General features: G+C 41.6%; 2 protein-coding genes across 5 annotated transcripts in view; both read left to right on the top strand.

Annotated features, from left to right (window-relative positions):
• The window catches only part of MAPRE1 (microtubule associated protein RP/EB family member 1), a 49,606-nt gene extending 44,842 nt beyond the window's left edge, over window positions 1-4,764 (top strand). For all 4 annotated transcript variants that reach the window (XM_070744340.1, XM_070744342.1, XM_070744341.1 and 1 more), the window contains 3 exons: window positions 959-1,077; window positions 2,116-2,268; window positions 2,887-4,764. In XM_070744340.1, coding sequence (XP_070600441.1) covers window positions 959-1,077; window positions 2,116-2,268; window positions 2,887-2,943 — 329 coding nt within the window. In that variant the 3' untranslated portion in view covers window positions 2,944-4,764. The remainder of the gene's footprint in view (window positions 1-958; window positions 1,078-2,115; window positions 2,269-2,886) is intronic.
• A 6,580-nt stretch (window positions 4,765-11,344) lies between these two features.
• Window positions 11,345-24,574, top strand: part of EFCAB8 (EF-hand calcium binding domain 8) — a 75,078-nt gene continuing 61,848 nt past the window's right edge. The window contains exons 1-4 of the mRNA XM_070748731.1: window positions 11,345-11,475; window positions 13,654-13,720; window positions 22,057-22,234; window positions 24,230-24,348. Coding sequence (XP_070604832.1) covers window positions 11,345-11,475; window positions 13,654-13,720; window positions 22,057-22,234; window positions 24,230-24,348 — 495 coding nt within the window. The remainder of the gene's footprint in view (window positions 11,476-13,653; window positions 13,721-22,056; window positions 22,235-24,229; window positions 24,349-24,574) is intronic.

The raw sequence follows: 24,574 nt of genomic DNA, 5'->3' as shown, positions 1-24,574 counted from the left end.
GATCATAGTTGGCTTTCCTAAAATTGTACTTAGGAGCCACGTTATTCTGGTGAGTGTTAAGATGATGTAGGTTGAGGTTGAAGTTGATCGTACTGTGGTCGCTGTTGGAGAAGGGTTCTTTTGTGTGCAGTCCATAGATAGCACTTTTGCTGTTGCAGAATATGAGGTCAAGACAGTTGTTGAGTCTGGTGTTGTTTGATACTAATTGTTCCAGTCCTAGGCTGGTGACGGCGTTATAAATGGTGGTATGTATAGGTTCGGTGGAGCATTCGTTGAGTGACCAGTTGATGTGTGGTAGGTTGAGGTCACCAAGGAAGATAATGGGATGGGGGCAGGAGGTTGCCCAAGTTAGGAGGGAGGTTAGTTTTGTTGCATGGGTAATGTCGTAGTTTGGAGCTCTGTAGCACAGTAGGAAACGGAGTGTAGTGTTGAGGGAAATGTCACAAACTAGGCTTTCAGGGAGGATAAGATCATGTGCAACTTGAATGTTTTTTAGATTGAGTGAGCTTTTGTAGAATATGGCTACACCACCCCCTCTGTGGGATTCGCGGTCAGACCGGAAGACCAGGTAGTTACTTTGTGTGATGAAGGAGTCAGGATAGGAAGAGTTCAGCCATGTTTCACAAACAAAGATTAAGTCAAATATGTTTGTGTCAAGTAGGATGAGGAATTCAGACAACTTGTTGATTATACTTCTTGCATTGATTAGTTTACATTTGAGATTGAGTTTGTGATCAGGGCTGAGATTGGATTGAGTTGAGTTGAAATTGGATTGGAATGGGGTAGTAAGAGGCGCGCTTTCCTATTTGTTGCTGGGGGGGTCCGTTTGTAGATGAGGGATGGTGGGTGGAGAAGTGTGGGATGGTTGAGGAGGGACACCTTGGTTTTGCAGCGGTGCCAAGGCCTTGCACCCTCCCCTCCCGTAGGTCATGACTTAACCCGCTTCCTCTCTTTGCAGCCCCAACGAGGCCCATGGTTGCCCAGCGAACAACAGTGGCAAACAAACCCGTGCCTCCGATGATCAAAAAGGCTCCTGGGGGAATCGGAGAGGACGAATCGGCCGAACTGATACAGCAGGTGGGTTTCGGGAGTGAGTGGGGTGCGATGAATTTACTTAAAACAGATTAACAGAGTTGGAAGGAACCATGTAGGTCTTCTAATCCAGTGTTTCCCAACCTTGGCAACATGAAGATATTTGGACTTCAACTCCCAGAATTCCCCAGCCAGAGAATGCTGGCTGGAGAATTATGGGAGTTGAAGTCCAGATATCTTCAAGTTGCCATGTTTGGGAAACACTGATCTAATCCAACATACACACACACAAACACACCAAGCAGAAGCCCCGACACCATTTCTGACAGTCTCTTTTTGAAAGCCACCAGTGCTTAAGTGGTTTTACAGCGTATCATTTCATTTCATTTATTAGATTTGTATGCCGCCCCTCTCCGTAGATTCGGGGCGGCTCACAGCAATAAGAAAACAATGTACAATAACAAATCTAATATTTAAAAATATTTTAAAAACCCTTATTTAAAAACAAGACATACACACAAACACACCACGCATAAATTATATAGGCCTGGGGAAGTTATTTCAGTTCCCCCATGCCTGACGGCAGAGGTGGGTCTTAAGAACTTTACGAAAGGCAAGGAGGGTGGGGGCAATTCTAATCTCAGGGGGGCGCTGGTTCCAGAGGGTCGGGGCCGCCACAGAGAAGGCTCTTCCCCTGGGTCCTGCCAGACGACATTGTTTCGTCGACGGGACCCGGAAGAGACTAACTCTGTGGGACCTAACTGGTCGCTGGGATTCGTGCGGCAGAAGGTGGTCCCAGAGATATTCTGGTCCGATGCCATGAAGGGCTTTATAGGTCATAACCAACACTTTGAATTGTGACCGGAAACTGATTGGCAACCAATGCAGACTGTATCCCCATCCGGGTCCCCATTTTACTGACCTTGGAAGGATGGAAGGCTGAGTTGATCTTGAGCTGGTTCAGGATTGAACTGCTGGCGGTGAGCAGAGTCCAGCTGCGCTCCTGCATTCTCACCCCTGCACCATAGTAGCCCCACAAAGTCTCTTCAGGGACTTGCCCTGAGATGAGCTCTTCTTTCTCAGATCAATGCGTTAAAGATGACCGTGGAAGATTTAGAAAAGGAACGAGATTTCTACTTCGGGAAACTGAGGAACATCGAGCTGATCTGCCAGGAGAATGAAGGCGAAAGCGATCCAGTCCTCCACAGAATCGTGGAAATACTTTATGCGACAGATGTAAGTAGATGGGATCAGGCGGTGGTGCTTGGGCATAACTATGGGGTCAGCTTTTCCTTTCCGCGCACCGTTTCCCAGGATATTCACCTGCACGGATTGAATAGAATAATCTTTAGGGTCGTTTTTCCATACGCAGTGGCACATGTTAAAATGAAATTCTTTTTCCCCCCTGGGTATTGTTGTGTATACTCCTGTTCAGTTTGGGGATTTCGCATTTGCGATGCTGCGATTTCGCTGAGGCTCCCCTCACTGGGAAACCCCACCTCTGGACTTCCGTTGCCAGCGAAGCGCCTGTTTTTGCGCTGCTGGGATTCCCCTGCAGCATCACAAAAACATGGAAGTCTGGAGGTGGGGAACCTAAGAAGAGCCCTGCTGAATCGAGCCAGAGCCCATCGAGTCCAGCCTTCTGTGTCACACAGTGGCCCGCCAATTGTCCATGGGGGTCTTGAGCAGAAAGAGAAGGCCAGACCCTCCTTTTCCCTTGACCCCCAATAAATGGGACCCGAGGGAACCCTGCCTGCTTCCACCAACATAGAGGCAGCGCTTGGATATCGGCCCATATAAACCCTCCCTGCGCAGCCGCCCGTCTTAATTCTCCGATTCTGATTTCTCTGGCAGGAAGGCTTTGTGATACCTGACGAAGGAGTCCCTCCAGAGGAGCAAGAGGAGTATTAATGGCCCCACCCACCTCGAACCAGCTGAGCAGCAGAATTAGAAGTCCGAGAAAAAAAATACCTTTGCCCGAATCATGTGCTTATCTGTAAAATACTCTCGTTTTATTCTTAGAGGACTTTAACTGGTTTCTTTTTCGAAAGTAAAACAAAACAAAAAGGAAAAAAAAGAGTACCTCTTCAAGTGCACTTTGCGTAAGTTTTACTACTACTCCCCCCCCCTTTCCGCTCTCGACGGGTGTGTGTGTTGTTTATTTTGGTTTCTATTTTTCCCCCCTCTTTTTTTTGGAGAGCTCTTTTGTCACTTTTCCTAGCGGAACGATATAATCAACGTCCATTCGGTGTCGTTTGGAAGCAAGTGGCGGCCGGCTCGGGATACAAGTGGGGGTCGCTCGGTCGGGCCCTTCATTGATGGGAGGATTGGCAGTGCGGCATGTTTCTTGGGGGGGGGGGTTAGAAGCAGGAGAGGTCGCTCGGTGCTGTGAGGGGAGAATAAGGATGGAGGATGAATTGGGACGTCGAGAGAACCAGAAAGCGACGGAGGATTTGTGACGCTGGGGGTGGTGGGGGAGATTAGCATTTCCCTCTCTTAGATTGCTCCGGGCCGTGAGTTCGGGAGGTCAGGGGCCCAGTGTGGCTCAGGATGTGGCAGGAGAATGGGCTTCGTAGTAGGCTCGATTGCAAGAAAAAGGTGTGAAGCAGGTGCCCGAAACCTCCAGTAAGACCAGGGTTGTCCATTTCTCAGCAACTTTTCAGTCTTTGTGGGACTTCAACTCCCAGAATTCGGGGAGTTGAACTCCCACAATTCTTCAGGTCGCAAAATGTGCACATTTCTGATAAAATCTTCTCACCTGAATCTCCCCCAGACCCCTGCTGTCCCACCTCTGCTCCCCTCGCTATGGGGCTCTCCTCTCTTCCTCTCTGCCCTCCTCCCTCTGCTTCCAAACTAACCCAGTTACCTTCCACAAACAAACAAACTCAGTTTTGGGGTGGCAGTTGCTGTCCTTCTCCACTGTTTAACCACGGATGCCGGATCCGCAAGGATTGGCCAAGGCACCGGGTTGTGTTACCACTCCACTCTTTTGCTCGACTGGACTTGCTCAGTTGGTTTGTGTTTTTTTTTTTTGCAGCCTGCGCCGAGAGACGCCTGGGTGGGCGCCACGCCTCCGTCGCAGGGCCTCCCCTTCCCCCCCGTCTCCGAGTTACCTGCGCAGGTGCTGGAGAAAAAGAGAGAGAGAAAAATTGTGTATTAAATAGGTGAGCCGAGGTTGCCGGAGAGAATAATAATAAAGAGCGTTCCGGTGAATTATAATTATTGCAGTATTCTGTGTCGGACCCTCTCCCCCTCCCTCCCTCCTCTCCCCTCCCAATAGCTGCTCCTTTGGGAGGGGGCTTTTAGAGGTTCGGGACTCTCCCCTCCCGCCAACCCCCCTCGCCACAGCAAAGGCTAAGCTTCCAGCTTGGTGTGTTCCTTTTGTCCGTTTGCTTCCGGTGGTTGTGTGTCTCGATGTGTGTAGAAAGCAGAGTTTACGGTGACTTGTTGTGTAGTGCATGATTTTTCCTTATGACGATTCGGCGGGAGACCCATGTTTTGGACGGATGCCAAAAACAAAAGAAAAAAAAGGGAAAGAAGGGAAAGAAAGGAAGAAAGAGAGAAAGAAAGAGAGAACGAAAGCCATTATTTAAAACATCAGAGGTGCTGTTTCTCTTGTGGCCTTCTAAAATACCTGTTTGCCCTAGAACGATATTCAAAACCAGACTCCTTTTGACAGGGTTTTTTTCTACTTTTAAACAGTTTCTAAATAAAGTTCTGTTATTTCATGAACGTGGCGTCTTCTGGAGTGTGGTGTCTTTTGCAGGGGGGTATTTTATTTTGCCCCCCAGGTCTCTTGATTTATTGGATTCATATGCCACCCCTCTCCGAGGACTTTTTTTTGTTTTGACGTCCAAGTTCTCTGTTCATTTTCGTTCCCATCGTCCTTGCTTTGCTGTGATTTGTACCATCTGGGTTGGGCATCATATCTCTGGTCAAGCATCCAGAGCCCAATATATCTGGTTTCAGGCACCAGGAAAGTGGGAGACGGTGAGTTCTAGTCCTGCTGCCTCAGCCCTGAAAGACAGCTGGGTGACTCGGCCAATCGCCAGGCTACTGGGAGATCTAGACCAACCTTAGGCAGGAAAGCTGGCTGGCGGGCTTTGGGTCAAACGCCAGAAAAAGGTAAGTTCTAGTTTTGCCTAAGGCACAAAAGCCAGTTGGGTCACTTTGGGCCAATCACCAGGAGACAGCGAGTTCTGTTTTTGGGGCATGAGGAACTTTGGGTGACTCACCAGAAGATGGTGAGTTCGAGTCCTGGCTTAGGCACAAAGGCTAGCTGGTAGAGACCGGGAGTTCTAATCCCACTTTGGGCCTGGGAGCCCATTGGGTGACGTTGGGCCAATCACCAGGAGACAGTGAGTTCTAGTCCCGCCTTAGGCAGGAAAACAGGCTAAGTCACCTATCTGGTTGAGTGAGCTCCAGACACTCCAGGGAAGAGTTGATGGTGGTTTTCACGACTCTTGTGTCGTCTGGTCTTCAGCCAACTTCTGGGAGAACCAACCCATCAAGAGAAAGTTCCGTCTTCTGACTTCACCTGCATCTACCGAAGGAAATCCATCAGTCAATGCTGATCTGTGAGTAAGACAAAAATAAACCCATTAACAATTTAGGGCAGTCTTTCCCAAATAGTGGGGCGCACCCCCTGAATCTGATTTTGTTTGGGCTGCGAAAGAGGATTGCGTGACCCCCAGACTCTGCAACCGTCACGAGTACATGCCAGTTGCCATGCTTCCGAATTTTTGATCCTGCAATGGTTTTTTAAGTGTGAAAAACAGCTGTAAGCCCATTTTTCTCAGTGCTGTCACCAGATGAACCGTTTGTAAGTTGTCGTACATGGTGACTTTCTTATGCATACATTTAATGGCATTTAATTTCATTGTGTGAGGTGCAGTGACAAATTTGTGCTGTCACCATAGACAGAAATAGTTAAGATTGTATTAAGACGCGTTTCTTTAAGACATTGCATTAGGGGAAACGTAGTGAAATTGCACTCTGGAGAATGTAGTTTTATATCTGACCACATGTGTGTATTCCTGTTGGCTCTGACGCGGGATGAGAGGCGATTGGAGAGAGTATTTCAGTGGGGTCTTTGTTCTTCACTAAGTAAGCCAACATGTAGCAGCAACATGTAGAGCTGGGGACGATTCGACCTCTTTTTACCTGCACAATGGGAAAGTTTACACTGCAGAAGAATCCCATCATAACTGAGTTGTTGTGTAGATGCCTGTAAAAAACAGGGTGTCCAGCAAATCTGAAAATCAGGGAAATAGTGCAAAGTTATGCATATCGGGGCAAAGAACCCCAATTATACTTACCAACTTGATGGGGACCAAGCTTTCTGAGACAACCCAAGAAAGGGATCTTGGGGTTTTGGTGGACAGCTCAATGAAGATGTCAACCCAGTGCGCAGCAGCAGTAAAAAAAAAAGCAAATTCCATGCTTGGCAGGATTAGGAAGGGAATCGAAAATAAGTCGGTAAGTGTTGCATTGCCTCTGTACTGCTTTGTACAGTTCTGGTCACCGCACCTCAAGGATAGAATGGAACTGGGAAAGGTGCAAAAAAGGGGCAACAAGAATGATCAAGGAAATGGAGCCCCTCCCTTAGGAAACCCGGTTGCAACGCCTTGGTCTCTTCAGCCTTGAAAGACGGCGTTGAAGGGGTGACTTGATTGAAGTGTATAAAATCATGCATGGGATAGAAAAGGTGGATAGAGAAAAATTCTCTTCTCTCACACACAATACTAGGACAACCAAAACTAGTAAGGACAAATCAAGGGAAATATTTTTTCACCCAGAGGGTTCTTGGTTGATGGAATTCCCTTCCAGAAGAGGTCGTGACAGCTGTCAGCCTGGATCGCTTCAAGTCAGGATTAGACAGATTCATGGATGCCAAGTGTATCATAGGTGGTTATTGAAATGGATGTCCATGTGCCGCCTCTATATTGTTTGAGGCTGGCAGGAATCCCTTGGGGACCATTTGTTGAGGTTCAAGGGAAAGGGAGGGTCTTGCCTTCTCCTTCTGCTCAAGACCCCCATGGACTATTGGTGGGCCACTGGGTGACACAGAATGCTGGACTCGATGGGATTTGGCCCGATTCAGCATAGCTCTTATGTTCTTAAATCAGTGCTTCAGGAAATATCAGTGAATTACCAGAGAATTGGAAGAGTCAAGCGAAAATTAGCATAACTGTGGCAACAACCTGCTTCCTCAGCTACCGATATTTCTCCACATAATAATAATAATAATAATAATAATAATAATAATAATAATAATAATTTATTAGATTTGTATGCTGCCCCTCTCCGAAGGCTTAGTCATTTGGTAGGACATCATCTACGACTGCTGTCTTAACGAGATCGCAAGTTACAGGGAAATATCAGAATTTCAAAATGCTTTCCTCCTGGACACCCTGAAAAATATAATCTGTAATATTTATTTATTTATTTATTGGACTTTTATGCCGCCCTTCTCCGAGGACTCGGGACAGCTCACAACATATAATAAAACAATAAACATTTCAGGTCCAATTAATTAAATATATAATCTAAAACTAAAAACCCTAAAAAACCCCAGTTTTTTTCCAATCAGTTTCAATCAGTTTCTCTCAGTCCATTCATCGGCCATGGGGCCTAAGATTTAATGGCCCCAGGCTTGGCGACATAAGTGAGTCTTTAGACTCTTGCAGAAGGCAAGGAGAGTGGGGGGCAGTACGAATCTCCGGGGGGGGGGGAAGCTGATTGCAGAGGCTCTTCCCCTAGGCCCCACCAACCGGCATATAGTTGAGGGACCCTGGAGAAGGCCAGTTGGTTGCTGGGGTTTATGAGGCAGCAGGTGGTCCTGTAGGTATTCCGGTTGTGCTGAGTTATCTTACTGGGAAAAGTTCATCTCGAACCAGCATAGTAAAAAGAGGTTAACAGAGGAGAAGCTGGTCTCATGATGGAAGAGGCGGTCCAAAGCTTTGATTAATAAACACAACAATAAGTGTTCTGCCAGGCTCTCTGATAGGAGCCTCCCGAAAATTCAAGGGTACAAATTTCAGACACACACACACACGTTTGAAAATTCAAAACAATGTTCTTTATCACAAAAGTCAAAATAAACTAAGCACTCTTTTTGTATTGCAAAGAGCACTTTTCCCAAAACAACCGGGTAGACTGTACAATTTCCCTTAAGCAGTCATTAAGTACTTAGCTAGCAGCTGTGAAGAAACTTCACACCCCTCCTTCCAAGGAAGTGAGACACAGACACGTTGCTCTGCTTTGGTTTCAAAGGCATGAAAAAGCAATAATGTCCAGCACACAAGATTCCTGACGAACTGCGATCAGATATTCTTCCACAACAGCCAAACCCACATGCTGCTATTTAATTACTGGAGCCCCACCCAAACACAGGTGGTGTTGTGGTTAGCTCTGGCCCAGGTCCTGCCCCAAAGACTGTGGATGTGGGGGAGACATCCACATGCTGCAGGCCTGTTTTTTCCCCGGTGGAATCTGCTAATGAAGGCTCCTCTGACCAAGAAAACATGAGTGACGGAGGAGGAGAGTGTGGCAGACAGCTCAGAAGGAGATCAATTATTTAGCTCCTCCTTGGATTCAGAACAAGAGTTAATGATACAGCCACGCATGCGGAGAGCGATGCATAGGCAGCAACAACTGAGAGATTATTATCAAAGAAAATGAGGCCACCTGTGGTTGGGTGGGGCTGTGGTCATTAGTGAGGCTGCTATAAAGAGCAGCCTGTGGGTTTGGCCATTGTGGAGGATTATCTGATCGTTGTGTTTCGTGACTGCTTTACTGACTTTGATCTTTTGTGTGCTGATTTTTCCCCGCTTTGAAACTAAACCAGAACAAAGTGTGTTTCACTTTGTGAAAGAAGAAGGACTGTGAACTGCCTCACAGCTGCAAGCTAAGTATCACAGAACTGATAAGGGACTTGTATAAATTACCAGTTTGTTTGGAGATGAGTGCTCTTTGCTATACAAAAAGAGGGCTTAGTTTAAGTGAATTTTCATTATAAAGAACATTGTTTTGAATTTTCAAACGTGTGTGTGTCTGAAATTTGTACCTGTGAATTTTTGGGAGGAGTCTACCAGAGAGCCCGACAGAACAGGTGGCCTCACTTATTTCCTGTAATATGTTCTTACTTGGTCTCTTCTACGCATAATTCTGCGCTTGCGTGGGTCCAAAACGTCATCATCTGAATCAACGGAAGATAAGGGAGATTGACTGCCTTGGCTGCGTGCCAAGCCCTCCTCTGCCGAGTCACTCCCACCTTCTTCTTTGTCCGAGGAAACTAAACTCTGAACTGATTCTGTCGGCAATAACACAGGCCTGTGACATGTTGAAGTTTCCCCTGCATCCACCTCCACATTCCCTAGGGCAGGAGCTGGGCCAGAGCCAACCACAACAAATAAGTTTGAAGTGGAAGGTGGGATGGAGATCTGCTTTCCACCCTGAGATCCTGGTGGCTAAAAGACTGAAAAATGGGGAGCTACTAGAGATGTCACTTCATCCAACAGCACCGAGGAGACCTGACTACACACAGGAGAAGAGTTGGAGATTCACAGGAGAAGAACAGCAGCAGATGAAAAGTGGTGGGATGTGGTCATTATGGGCCAGCGTGTTAATGTATGAGCAGAGTAATCCTTGTTTACCAACGTTGTGCACACAGAAACGTTTAGACTGAGATTAGTTGTGAATTCTCAGCCACACACACATACACTAACTTGAATTAAAGTTTACTTTTGAGAAATAACGTGTTCAGATAAATGGTCTAAAGTCATACACATAATAAGTCAGAATAACAATCTAAATATTACCAAGTACATACCGTGGTTTTCAGAGTTTTCAGACTCGCCATTTTTCCTCCCTAAAAGAGGCTGATAATTTGGATATGTCTTATACTCTTAATGTAGCTTTTTCAAAGCTTTTTTCCCCAGCTCTAACTAGGTGCTAACGATCTTCCCAGCTCACCTAGCTCTGGCCCCAAGTAGAGAGAACATTTTTATATTCTGGGGTTTTATTGTTCTGATGGTTTTAAATTGTTGTACGCGCCCAGATCATACTCATAACAACAACGATGAACAACAATAACAATCCTACATGCATCTGTTCCTCCAGAATTAGCCAATTTTCTTTGTTCAACCCAGGAGCAGTTGCAGAAGATGGTGGATCATGGTGGAAGGTGTAATGGTGGAAGGTCTTAAGCATAAAACTTATCAGGAAAGACTTAATGAACTCAATCTGTATATTTATTTATTAGATTTGTATGCCGTCCCTCTCTGTAGACTCGGGGCGGCTAGCAACAATAATAAAAACAGTATATAACAAATCTAATATTTAAAATAACTGAAACCCTTATTAAAAACCAAACAAGCACACACACAAACATACCATGTATAAATTGTATAGGCCTAGGGGGAAAGGATATCTCACTTCCCCCATGCCTGACGACAGAGGTGGGTTTTAAGGAGCTGTCTTGTCTGGAGGACAGAAGGGAAAGGGGGGACATGATTGAAACATTGAAATATATTAAAGGATTCAATAAGGTTCAGGAGGGAAACGTTTTTCATAGGAAAGTGAACACAAGAACAAGGACACAATGAGGTTAGTTGGGGGAAAGATCAAAAGCAACATGAGAACATTATTTGACTGAAAGAGTAGTAGATCCTTGGAACAAACTTCCAGCAGACGTTGGTAAATCCAGTAATTGAATTTAAACATGCCTGGGATAGACAGATCCATCCTAAAGATAAAATACAGGAAACAGTATAAGGGCAGACTAGATGGACCACGAGGTCTTTTTCTGCCCTCAATCTTCTATGTTTCTAAGATCTCCACCCCAGAAGAGGTGAAAGGGTTGGGTGGTGGTGGTCTAGAGATGGGAAACCACTTCATGGAGCACCATGCCTCCATGTTTTGAGGGTCCTCTTCTTGTTTTCTGCCGTGTTCTTAGGACCACCTCATCCTGGCAAGCATTGGTAGGACTGATGGACCTGGGAATATGGATCATTAGTTAGAGTTTGCTTGCAATGGAGGATGCGGAGAAAGGGGTGCGTTGTAAACTGACCTTCAGTCTTTCGGGGTAGGTTGTCCCAACGGTGGGACAAAGGAGATGATGGTCAAAAGAGGTAAGATGACGACCCGAGCGGAAGACTCCATTGCAACTAGAAAACTCGAGCAAGGAAGCCCAGCATTGGGAACTCCAGATGTTCCGGGGAAGTGAGATCACAGTTCCAAACTTTGACATCATAGTTGAGTTTGTGGAGAGCCAAGAAGTGGAGAGAGTTCAGGTTTGGACCTCCTAAACATGCAACAGGAGTCCGATCAACGAACTCCTGTGGCTTCGATTGGCAGGCAACGCACCTCGATCATGAGTTCCGGGGAGGTTTCTCAGATCAGCACTTTAGGGAAGCTGAGTCAGTATACCTCCGTTACATGGTGAGTGGAGACCCTTCGAGGGGGGGAGGTGTTGTCTACCAGGGACAGCAGATGAAAAGACGTTGAGACGCTAGAAAGTGCAGAGAAGAGCAACGAAGAGGATGAGGGGACTGGAGGCCAAAACATAGGAAGAACGGTTGCAGGAAGTGGTCCTGTCTAGTTTAATGAAGAGAAGGACCAGGGGAGACATGATAGCAGCCTTCCAATATCTCAGGGGTTGCCACAAAGAAGAGGGAGTCAAGCTATTCTCCAAAGCACCTGAGGGTAGAACAAGAAGCAATGGGTGGAAACTAAACAAGGAGAGAAGCAACTCAGAACTAAGGAGAAACTTCCTGACAGTGAATACAATTAGTCAGTGGGACAACTTGCCTCCAGAAGTTGCGAATGTTCCAATACTGGAATTTTTTAAGAAGGGACTTGAACATTGGGCGCTATGTAACAAAATAAAATTCAGTGGTGAAAAAAGGAAGGTTCTACATTTAGGCAAGAAAAACAAAACGCACATGTACAGTCTATGTGGTACATTGCTCAAAAGTAGTAACTGTGAGAGGGATCTTGAGAGTCCTAGTGGACAACCAATGAAATAGGAGCCAGCCGTGTGCAGCAGCTGCCCCAAAAAGCCAACACAGTTCTAGGCTGCATCAACAGAGAGAGAGAATAGAGAATAGAGATCACGCAAAGATTTAATACCACTCTTTGGTACAGATTGAGTTCATGAAGCTTTGGTAAGGCCATATTTGGAATGCTGCATTCAGTTTTGGTCACCGCGATGCAAAAAGGTTTTTTAGATTCTAGAAATAGTGCAGAGAAGAGCAACAAAGATGATTAGGGAACTGGAGGCTAAAACATAGGAAGAACGGTTGCAGGAAGTGGTCCTGTCTAGTTGAATGAAAAGAAGGACCAGGGGAGACATGATAGCAGCCTTCCAATATCTCAGGGGTTGCCACAAAAAAGAAGGAGTCAAGCTATTCTCCAAAGGACCTTAGGGAAGAAGCAATTGGTGGAAAGTAAATGAGAGAAGCAACTTAGAACTAAGGAGAAACTTCTTGACACTGAGGACAATTAGTCAGTGGGACAACCTGCCACCAGAAGTTGTAGGTGCTCCATCCCTGGAGGTTTTTTTAAAAGGAGAGACTGGACAAACATTTGCCCGAAATGTAATAGGGTCTCCAGCCTGAGCAGAAGGTTGGGTTAGGAGACCTCCAAGGTCCCTTATGTTAAAATGAGTAGAAGATTTCCCTCTCTCTTGCTTGTGATGCATGGCTAACGCTGGGTTCACTCGGTGAGCTTTGGTGGCACAGTGGTTAGAGTGCAGTACGGCAAGTTACTTCTGCTGCTTGATGGCTGCCAGCAGTTTGGCAGATCAAATCTCACCAGGCTCAAGGTTGACTTGTCCCTCCGTCCTTCCGAGGTCGGTAAAATGAGGACCCAGATTGTTGGGGGCAATATGCTTGCTCTCTGTAAACTGCTTAGACAGGGCTGGAAAAGCACTAGGAAGCAGTATATGTCTAAATGCTATTGCTATCCTTCCTTCCTTCCTTCCTTCCTTCCTTCCTTCCTTCCTTCCTTCCTTCCTTCCGTCAGGAAACATCTGGGAGTAGATCAAGCTCAGAAGGCACCTGGGACCCCATCCTGCTCCCCTTCTTCCCAAAGCCCATTCCTTTCTAGCACTGAAAATGTCATGAAACAAGAAGCAACTCGGACCCTACGTTCCTCCTCCTCTTCCTCCTCGTTTTTTGTTTCTTTCGCCTTCCCCTCTTCCTCTTCTTTTTCTTCCTTGTTTCCTGTTTCTTTCCTCATCCTCCTTGTCCTCATCCCCTTCTCTTCCTCTGCCTCCTTTTCCTCTTCCTTGTTTCGTTTCTTTCCCCAACCTCCTCCTCCTCTTCCTCTACTTCTTCTTCCTTTTCGTAGTTTCTTGTTTCTTTCCTCCTCCTTGCAAACCCCTTCCCTTCTAGCACTGATGAAGTTGCCTAGCTGGGTCACGAAACTCCTGCAAGAGACGACCTGAGGAATCAACCTGGAGCTACAATCCTTCTTTCCTTTTTTCATTTCTGGACTGAATCCTGCATCCGGACGGGGGACCTTGGGCTCTGCTGACCAGAGGCTACCATTGATGGTCTTCTAGCTGATGTTGGCTTCTCTCTCTCTCTCTCTCTCTCTCTCTCTCTCTCTCCCTAGGGGAGGCGTGGACTCTGAAGGAGAATTGGTCTTTAATAAACAAGCAGCACAGACTTCACACCCTGCAGTAAGTTCCCTTCTAAACCCCTTGGCTTCTCACCTGGGCTTAGTGACGGAAATTTGGGGGCTCATTATTGTGGTTGTAAGTCGAGTACTCGCTGTAATCCCAAGGACAATGGATGTTCTGATCTTTGTTGTCTTGGACAAGACAACTAGACCCAAGAATCAAGACAACTAGACACAAGAACAGTTTTTCCCCGAACGCCATCACTTTGCTAAACCAATAATTCCCTTAACACTGTCAAACTTTTTACTAAGTCTGCACTTCTATTACTACTAGTTTTCCCCCTCATCATTCCTATTGCCCATTTCCTCCCACTTAGGACTCATGACTATAATTTGTTGCTTGTTTCCTAAGATTTTTTATTAATATTGATTGTTTCCTCATTGCTTGTTTGACCCCTATGACAATCATTAAGTGTTGTACCCCATGATTCTGGACAAATGTCTCTTTTTCTTTTATGTCCACTGAGAGCATCTGTGCCAAAGACAAATTCCTTGTGTGTCCAATCACACTTGGCCAATAAAGAATTCTATTCTATTCTATTCTATTCTTCTATTCTATATTCTATTCTATTCCTTAAGCGTTCTACCTCCTGATTCTTGACAAATGTCTCTTTTTCTTTTATGTCCACTGAGAGCATCTGCACCAAAGACAAATTCCTTGTGTGTCCAATCACTCGGCCAATAAATAATTCTATTCTATTCTGTTCTGTTCTATTCTATTCTATATTCTATTCTATTCTATTCCTTAAGCGTTCTACCTCCTGATTCTTGACAAATGTCTCTTTTTCTTTTATGTCCACTGAGAGCATCTGCACCAAAGACAAATTCCTTGTGTGTCCAATCACTCTCGGCCAATAAATAATTCTATTCTATTCTATTCTATTCTATATTCTATTCTATTCTATTCCTTTTTTTTTTTTTTTCAATTTTTTTATTATTTTTCATAAAACAGACATACAGACGTACAAACATTAAACATAAAATGGGGATGTATTTCCCCGCTTCTTTTGAAAGTATACATTCAAATAGAAAAAAGAATACATAATCAAACATTTGTTAGATGTTAAAAAGTCTAGTAAAAAATTTTCAAATCTTAAATGCAATATTAGTACGGTATAAGTAAAAATGCTTAATATGTTATTTATGTGTAATATATTCATCTAATCAAACATTCAAACAAATCTCAATTACTAAACATACATAAAACAAAATTTTTAATATATCGCTTATGAGTAAACTACTATATCAAAATCATCAACAAATACATCTAATATTGTTATTACCTAAATAAAAACAGATCTATCTCTTATTTTTTCTTATCTAACCATTTATATATGTTGTTCCATGTTTCATAAAATTTTGTATCTTCTTGATCGTTTAATCGTCTTGTCATCATATCCATTTCGGCGCAATCTAATATTTTAGCTATAACTTCTTCTTTCTTGGGGATTTCCTCCCCCTTCCAGTTTTGCGCATATATTATTCTAGCCGCAGTTAATATGTGTATGATTAAGTAAAGAGTTTCCTTCTTATAAGTCTGATTAGTAATTCCTAATAAGTAAAATTCCGGGGTGTTATCTATGTCATATTTTAATATTTCTTTTAATATCTTCTCAATCATCTTCCAATAAGTTTTAGCTTTGCTACATGTCCACCATTGATGGTAATAAGTTCCTATATCTTTCTTGCATTTCCAACACAGTGGGGATGTTTTAGGAAACATTTTAGCTATCCTGTTTGGTGGAAGGTGCCATCTGTAAAACATTTTAATTTGGTTTTCTTTTAATGAAACTGACTTGGTCATTTTCCAATTATTAATCCAGACTTTTTCCCAAGTATCTATATCTATTTCCTTACCTATATTTCTGCACCATCTTATCATGGTATCTTTTAGAGTCAACTCTATATTTTTGTGAGCGATAAGAAATTTATATATTTTCCCTATCATTTTTATTGAATTATTAATAATTAAATGACTTAGCAAATTCTTACTTTTATTAAAAGTGTAAAGAGTTATATCCTTCTGGTATCTGGATCGAATCTGGGCATAATGCCACCAATCTATTATTATCCCTTCTTCTTGTAGTTTATTCCTAGGCTTTAGCTTCATCTGATCATTTAATAATTCTTTATATCTATAAAATATTTTCGTGTCTTTTATAGATTTTGGATGTGTTATTGCTTCTAGGGGGGCTATCCATTCTGGAACATTTAAGAAGTGATTTTTCTTTATGTCCTTCCAAACCTCTAGTAAATACTTCCTTAATGTGTGTCTTTTAAAATATGAGTGATTTTTTCCCTTGTCATACCATATAAATGCATGCCAACCCAGCATAAGATCATGTCCTTCTAAATTTAATATTCTTTTATTCTCTAAGGTTATCCAATCTTTAATCCATGTTAAGGCGGCGGCCTGATAATATAATTTCCAGTTTGGAAGACCAAATCCTCCTCTTTCTTTAATGTCTTCCAAACAATTTATTTTTATCCTTGCTTTCTTCCCTTGCCATATAAATTTTTTAACTAAATTTGTCAAAGTTTTAAAGAAAGTTCCCCCTGGGTTTATTGGAATTACCTGAAAGAGAAATAAAACCTTAGGCAGAATATTCATCTTGATTGTGGCAATTCTTCCTAAAAATGATATTTTCAGGTTATTCCATGTTTCTAAATCTTTTTTAATTTCTGATAATAATTTTATGTAATTATCATTTTTTAAAGTTATTGTTTTCGCTGTTAAATTTATTCCTAAATATTTTACTTTCTTTACGGTTTTTATTCCAGAAATATTTTCTAATTTAGTTTCTTGTATTTTATTCATATTTTTGGTTAAGAAGGAAGTTTTGCTTTTATTTATCTTTAAACCTGCTACCTTTCCGTATTGTTCAATAGTTTGCAATAAAGAAGGAACAGTTGTTATCGGTTCTTCAATTATAAACGTTAAGTCATCTGCAAAAGCTTGGAGTTTGTAAGTTTCGTCTCCTATAGTTAAACCTTTTATTTCGGAATCCGCTCTTATTTTAATTAATAAAGTTTCAAGTGTCATAATAAATAACAATGGTGATATAGGACATCCTTGACGAACTCCCTTGTTTATATCAAGTGCTTGTAATTGGTTATTATTTAATATTATTTTAGTCGTTTGTTTTGAGTATATAGTATCTATTAAATTAACAAATTTTGAGCCAAATCTCATTTTGTTTAATTGCATTTTTATAAATGTCCAGTTAACGTTGTCAAAGGCCTTTTGAGCATCTAAGAACATTAAGGATGCTGTCTTATCTGGGTGTTGTTCATAGTATTCTAATGTGTTTATTACTGTTCTAAGGTTATTTTTAATTTGTCGCCCTGGTAGAAATCCATTTTGGTCTTGATGTATTATTCCATTTATAATTCTTTTAAGTCTATCTGCATAAATGGCAATAAATATTTTATAATCTACATTTAATAAAGATATGGGTCTATAATTTTTGATTTTTAGTGGGTCAGTGCCGGATTTATGTATTAAAGTTGTCAGCGATTCTGACCAAGATTTCGGAATTTTACCCTCAAGTCTACATAAATTAAAAATTTCTAACATATAGTTTCTTACTATTTCATTGTCTATCTTATACCATTCTGCCGGTATAGCATCCGGACCAGTGGCCTTATTGTTTTTCTGTTTTTTAATTATAGTTAGGAGTTCTTCCATTGTTATTGGACCATCCAACATAGTCTGTTGATCTTCTGTTATTTGTGGTAATTTTGAAGCCTGTAAGTAATTAAAAACCTCATCTTCACTAACATTGTCTTTGGCATAAAGATCTTTATAAAAATTATAAACAATGTCCGCCTTTCCTTCTGTATCATATTTTATTGTACCATCTTTGTCTTCTAATTTTTTTTATCAATTTGGATTGACTCTGCTTTCTAAGTTTATATGCTAACCATCTGCCTGGTTTATTTGCATGTTCAAAATAATGTTGTTTTGCTCTTTTAATTTTTTCAGTTATTTGATTTTGTTCTATAATTCTAATTTTATGTTTAATTACATTTATTTCTGTTTTAAAGTCTCTGTTCTTGGTGTGTTGCTGCGATGCAAATTCCAATTGTTTTAATTCATTTATTAGTTGTACATACTTTAATTTATTTTCCTTATTGTATTTTGCTGTATAAGATATTGTTAACCCTCTTATATAAGCTTTGAGTGTATCCCATATATTCTGTGGAGTGGTGTCTGGGGTTTTATTAATCTCAAGAAATATTTTTAATTCCTTTTCGATCCAATCTTTATATTTCTTATCATTTAGTATATTTCTATTCATCCGCCAAATATTCTGTTTGTTGTTCCTTCTTAAATGAACCACTATTGGGTTGTGGTCAGCCCATGTATTAACATCTATCTCTACTTCCCTTATTTCTTCTGCAACCATTTTTGATGTCCATACCATGTCTATTCTTGTCCAGATTTTGTGGGGATTAGAATAAAACGTAAATTGTCTTTTATGGGGGTGTCTTTCCCTCCATATATCATTTAGCAATAATTCTGTTTTCATTTTTTGGAAAGTACTAGGTAGTAGATTTCTTTTTGTTTTTTTCCTTTTATTATAACTCCCTCCCCCTGAATGGTCTAATTGCCTATTCACAATAGCATTAAAATCACCTATTATTAATACATTCTCAATAGCTAAATCTATTATTATTTGATGTAAATTTTTATAAAATGTCATTTGGTCTTCATTGGGAGCATAAATAGAAACAACCACTATAGGTCTAGGTTCAATATCAACTTGTACAATCAATATTCTACCATCATTATCCTTATATATCTGTTTGGAATTTATAGAATTCTCTACATACATCACCACACCTCTTTTTTTTTGATCTGCTAATGCAGCATACATTTTTCCAATTTTGGGATTCAACAATAATTTTTGGTTATCTTTTTTGATATGTACTTCTTGTAATATTGCAATTTGAGCATTTTGATTTCTGATTTTAGAAAAGATTTGTTTCCTTTTCCTTGGTTCATTAAGTCCGTTAACGTTTACCGAAAAGATCTTTAGATCTTTAGTTGTTGTCATTTAGTGGGTTTTTTGGTTTCTCGCTGAGGCTGAACTCTTCTTATAGCACCTTGGTCCTGCTCTATTACTTGAGCTGTGGCCCCCAATAGTTCTTCTTGTTGGATTGCTAGTATCTCCCCTGGTTGCTGTTGTGCTGGTTGTTGTTGAGCCTCTTGTTGTTTATCTGAAAAGTCCATGTGGCTGATGCCACTATTTTCAAAGAAATACCTAGCTTGTTCTACATTTTCCAGCTTGTATCTTGTAGAACGCCATGTCAGAGAAAGACCTTGTGGGATTAACCAACGATAGGTTATATTTTCTTTGATCAAAATTCTGGTGAGAAACTGGTAATCTCTTCTGCTCTCTCTGACACTTCTTGGAACTTGTTTTAATATTTTTATTTCCACTCCTTGATGTTGGAGTTTAGAGTTTCTTGCCCAATGGAGTATGTCATCTCGCAAGGTTTTCCTGGTGAATTTGATATGAATCTCTCTTGGAAGATTGTGGCGATGGATGTAACTATTCGAAGTCCTGTAAACTTCATCGATTTCTTTCACTAGCGCAGCAGGATCCTCCTGGAGTATTCCTCCAATCGTTTCCGCCATAGTCATTTTTAAATCTTCATCTTTTTCCTCTTTCATGTTCTGAAATCGTAGTCCATACGAAGCACGTTGCATCTCCAGCTGAATAATTGATTCATCATGTCTTCTGTGTCTTGCATCAGCTCTCCCTTCGAGATAATCAATTCTTTTTGCGTTTTTATCGGATTTCTCTTCAACCTTTTTCACTCGATCATCACTTTCTTGTAGTGTTTGTTGGATCACCTTTATCTGGTCTTTCACCTCGCCCATATCAACTTTCAGTTGGGCCATCTCCTTTTTAAATTCTGCCAAGTCTGCTTTTATAGCTTCCCTTTGTTGTGTTGCATCCTCTTTTATAGCCTCTCTTTGTTGGGTGGCATTCTCTAGAGATTTAAAGATAAAGTCCTGCATATTGTTTAGAGTTTCTTGTAATGTTGCAAAGTTGGGCTGCGTTGTTTTGTCTTTTTCTTTATCCTTGGAAGACATGGCTGAGGCCTGGTGCGTCGGGGAAGGACGTGGGGACACTTGTGGAGAAGAGATTGTTGCAGTAGGTTGTTTTTTGACTGTTTTAACAACGGTTGAAGAAGTTGACATTATCAATTTTGAATCCGCTGTTTAAAATTTGAATTAATTTAAATCAATCTAAATTTATATATAGTGAAAAGGAGAAAATTTCTATAAATTCCAAATCTATTCAATCTGTTTTATTAGCGGTTACGCTTAAATTATAACTATTCAATTATCAAGAAAATTCAAAATTCAAAATCCAATATATATTGTTATTAATTATTTTAAAAATTTAAAAATTTAAAGATATAATAACTCAGGAAACAAATATAAAACTTTTAGGAATAGAAAACCAGTAAAAGTTAAAAATAAATGGTCTAGTAAAAAGACAAAATAAATGACAGCAAAGAAAGAGTAATAACTATTTTAAAAAGGGAGACTTTGAAAAAGTAGAAAGAAAAAAAAGGAAGAGAAAAAAGACTTAATAAGTCAGCAAGAAGAGGGAGAAAAAGGGAGAGAGAAAAAAGAAATGGGGAGTATTTCAATTCAAATAATTAGAATAGAGCAGGAAACCAAGGTTTGCTAACAATGCATAGTCTTCAATTCAAACTTCTTTTAGAAATAGGAATAAAAAGAAGGAAAATCAGAAGGAGAACAAAAAGAGAATTAATTAATCAAAAAGAAAACACAATATGTATAGTTATGTTCTTCTTATAAATCAGGAAATTATATTAGATGAATAAAGAGTGTGAATCCCAATGTCAGAAAATACAATTGTACTTAATCCCAATTGCAGGTCTCACGAAAAGAAAAAAAAAGTCAAATTAATAATTTTCTTGTAGTTAAAATGGAGTCTATGTTCTTTTCCAAATTCAAGACAAAGGCAAAAAAAAATAGATCCCAAGATGGAGTCAGGTTAGAAGCCAGAAGTTCATATGATCAGGCAGATGTGAAAAGGTTCTCAGAAGAAAAAATAATCCCAAGGAAAAAAAGCAATCAGCAAGTAATCCAAAGTAGTTCAAAGGCAATCAGCAAGTAATCCAAGTAGGTTAATCCAAAGGTAAATATTCCAAAGGAAAGGTATCAGTTCCTTCTATTTCCCATTTATTTTCAAGTTGTTATATAATGTTATTATGTTGCAAAGACAACAGGATGAGAAAAAAAAATAAGGCAACAAAGTTATATTCCTCCGCTATTAAGATGTCAGCCCGGAACACAGTGTTTTGACAGACTATAAAAAAGAAATTTTAGTCATCTTTACTAATTTCTTTTAAGCATTGAAATCTTCTAAATAGTCATTTCCAATTCAAGATCTTTTATTAAAGCATAAGGTAAAAAAAATGTTTTATAGATTCCAAAATTCAAATACAAAATGGAAACAATGAAAATGAGAGAATTTAGTCTCGGCTGTTATTTGCGGATGAGACTCAGAAAAAAAAAAACTTTCACTTTCGCCTCGTTAAAGAAAGCTTTCCCTTGAGGCTTGCGAACGATCAAATCTTCAGATTTTGGTCTTGAAACAAAGAGGAAATTTTTTACCTTGAGTCCTTTATCGGATGTATTCTTTTTCAGTTAGTTAAATGTAGAACTTTTAATTTAAAGCTTTTTCTCAGCTTCCCGCTGGGTGAGGGGAGAAAGCGCTGGCCGGTCCTCTCAGGCGAAGAGGATCGGTTCTCCCGTCTTCGAAGCTGCGGGGCGAACCGCTGCCTCTGGAGTCTCAGCGATGGCTCCTCGGGCAGAGGGGAGCCCCCTGTTCTGGGATCGGGCCATCCGAGCCCGATCCGATCGCGAATGCGACCTTCGAAGGGGGTAGAAGGGATCACTTGGCAGAGCCCTGCCAAGGATGTCCCGCCGCGATCACCGCCAAACCGGAAGTTCCTATTCTATTCTATTCCTTAAGTGTTCTACCTCCTGATTCTTGACAAATGTCTCTTTCTCTTTTATGTCCACTGAGAGCATCTGTGCCAAAGACAAATTCCTTGTGTGTCCAATCACTCTCGGCCAATAAATAATTCTATTCTAATCTGTTCTATTCTATTCCATTCTATTCTTCTATTCTATATTCTATTCTATTCCTTAAGTGTTGTACCTCCTGATTCTTGACAAATGTCTCTTTTCTTTTATGTCCACTGACAGCATCTGCACCAAAGACAAATTCCTTGTGTGTCCAATCACACCTGGCCAATAAATAATTCTATTCTTTCTCCCAGATGAGGCTTCCGGGCATCCTGAGCAAGGCCGGCCGCCTGTGCTCATCCCATCGGCACCTGATGAAGTTTGCAGATGTCTACGATGAAACCCGTTGCAAGCAGCTGGAGGAACAAATCAATTATGACCACTTGCAAAAACTGGAGCGGACGTTCCGAGAAGCAGACGTGGATGGAGAAGGTGAGGGCGGTCTCCGATTCCACTACGGCCGTGCCTGGTGGGTGGAAAGAGTGGGACTCACCTTGGGCTTTGGATGACCACGCAACCTCTTGAAACCCCAAAGGGGGAAACTGGACTTTCTTGGACTTTTTTGGGGGGGAAGACATTATTATTATTATTATTATTATTATTATTATTATTATTATTATTATTATTAATTGGATTTGTATGCCGCCCCTCTCCATAGACTTGGGGCAGCTAACAACAGTAATAAAAACAGCATATAACAATCCAAAATTAAAACAGTTAAAAACCCTTATTATAAAACCAAACATACATACAGACATATCATGCATAAAATTATAAAGGCCTAGGGGGAAAGAGTATTTCAATTCCCCCTTGTCTGGTGGGTTTTAAGAAGCTTACTAAAGGCGAGGAGGGTGGGGGCAATTCTAATCTCTGGGGGGAGTTGGTTCCAGGGGGCTGGGGCCGCCACAGAGAAGGCTCTTCCCCTGGGCCCCACCAAGCGACATTGTTTAGTTGACGGGACCCACTCTGTGGGACCTAACTGGTCGCTGGGATTCGTGCAGCAGAAGGCAGTCCCTGAGATAATCTGGTCCGGTGCCATGAAGGGCTTTCACTCCTCATCCAAGAAACTTCTTCTTTTAAAATTATTTTTAATTAAATTTTATTAGGAAATGTAAATTACATAGAAACATCTACCTTCTCTTGGTTTTGGTGTATATTAGCGGTACATGTAATTTTATGACTCTTTGGATCTCCAGCAGAAATATATTGTAATAGTCACCTACGGTGATACAGCCAGAGAATATTGTGTTCCAATCAAGAGATGAGAGGTCAGAGTCTATGTTGTCATAGTTGGCTTTCTTAAAGTTTGAAATTGGTTGTTCTGCTTTTGGGGTTGTTTATGAGAGGACGTTGAGGCAAAAGTCAATTGTGCTGTGGTCACTGTTAAAAAAGGGTTCTCTTACTTGGAATCCATAAATTGATTGTAAACTGTTGCAGAAGATGAGGTCTAGGCAGGTGTTGAGTCTGGTGTTGTCAGTAACTAGTTGCACTAGCCCTAGACTAGTGATAGCCTTGTAGAGGGTTGAGTGAATTGGTTCAGCTGTGCATTCATTTAGGGACCAGTTAATATGTGGTAGGTTTAGGTCACCAAGAAATATGAGGGGATGTTGATAGGAGGTTGCCCACGTTAGTAGTGAGGTTAACTTGTTCGCATGTGAGATATCATAGTCAGGGGCTCTATAGCGTAGGAGGAAGTGGAGTGTGGTGTCTGAGGTTAGTTCACAAATGATAGTTTAACTTGGATTTGCTTTAGGTTGAGTGATTTCTTGTAGAAGATTGCAACTCCACCTCCTCTACGGGTTTCGCGATCAGATCGGAAAACATGGTAGTTATTTGCAGTGATAATGGAGCCGGGAAGGGATGTAGTTAACCATGTTTCGCATATAAAAATGATGTCAAATTTGGTGTTTTTTAGTAGGCGAAGGAGTTCGGGTATTTTGTCAGCAATGCTTCTTGAGTTTATTAGTTTACATTTAATGTTAGAAGTGGTTGATGATGAGGAAGTAAGGGGCGTGCGTTCCTAGTCTTGGTTGAATGGGAGTTGGTTTTGGTTGGAGATGGGCAGGTAGTTTGGATGGATTTCACACATAGATCTCTTCCTCCTCAGCCATTCCTATCTGCTAATACTCCTGCGCACTCTAGCATCCAGAAGAGACTCCTACTCTTGAGTCACTCATGGGCACTCTGGAGGTGCCACAGACCCTGGTTGGCTTTCACCCTCTGACCCCACATCCTCTCTGATCTCCTTGCTATCAGACTCGGGTGCCAAATATACCTGGCCTAAGATACCAAAACATACCTGTCTCTCGTTCCCCAGAATCCGTGATCAGCTGAGCAGGACGTGGATGGGACACAACACCTTCACTCCATGCCTGGGAGAAAATCTCACCACAGATGGCTTCTCTCTCCCTTTTTGGTTCTTGTTAGGACTTGACATGGAACGGTTCCGCAAAGCGATCAAGAAGATCCTGGGAGAGCTTTCTGATGAAGATGTGGACGTCATTTTCATGAAGGTGGACGCCAACTGTGACGGCTCTGTGGACTGGGTAGGGGGCCTTCTTTTGACTACAAAGCCCCTTCCCCACTTTCCCTCCCCAGCCCTTACAAAGAGGCTAGATCTACCTCTGCTTTCTAAGAAAGTGGAATTGACCATGGGAGGCCCTCCAGGTGTGTTGGACTACAAAGCCCCTCATCTTGATTTCCCACTTTGTTTCTGGGTTCCATCCTTCGTCCCCTATCTGTCACTTCGCTCCCCTTTCTCAGGCCCACCTC

Source organism: Erythrolamprus reginae, chromosome 3 (genome assembly GCF_031021105.1).
Source record: "Erythrolamprus reginae isolate rEryReg1 chromosome 3, rEryReg1.hap1, whole genome shotgun sequence".
Taxonomy (NCBI): Eukaryota; Metazoa; Chordata; class Lepidosauria; order Squamata; family Dipsadidae; genus Erythrolamprus; species Erythrolamprus reginae.
This window is presented reverse-complemented; position numbering and strand designations above follow the sequence as displayed.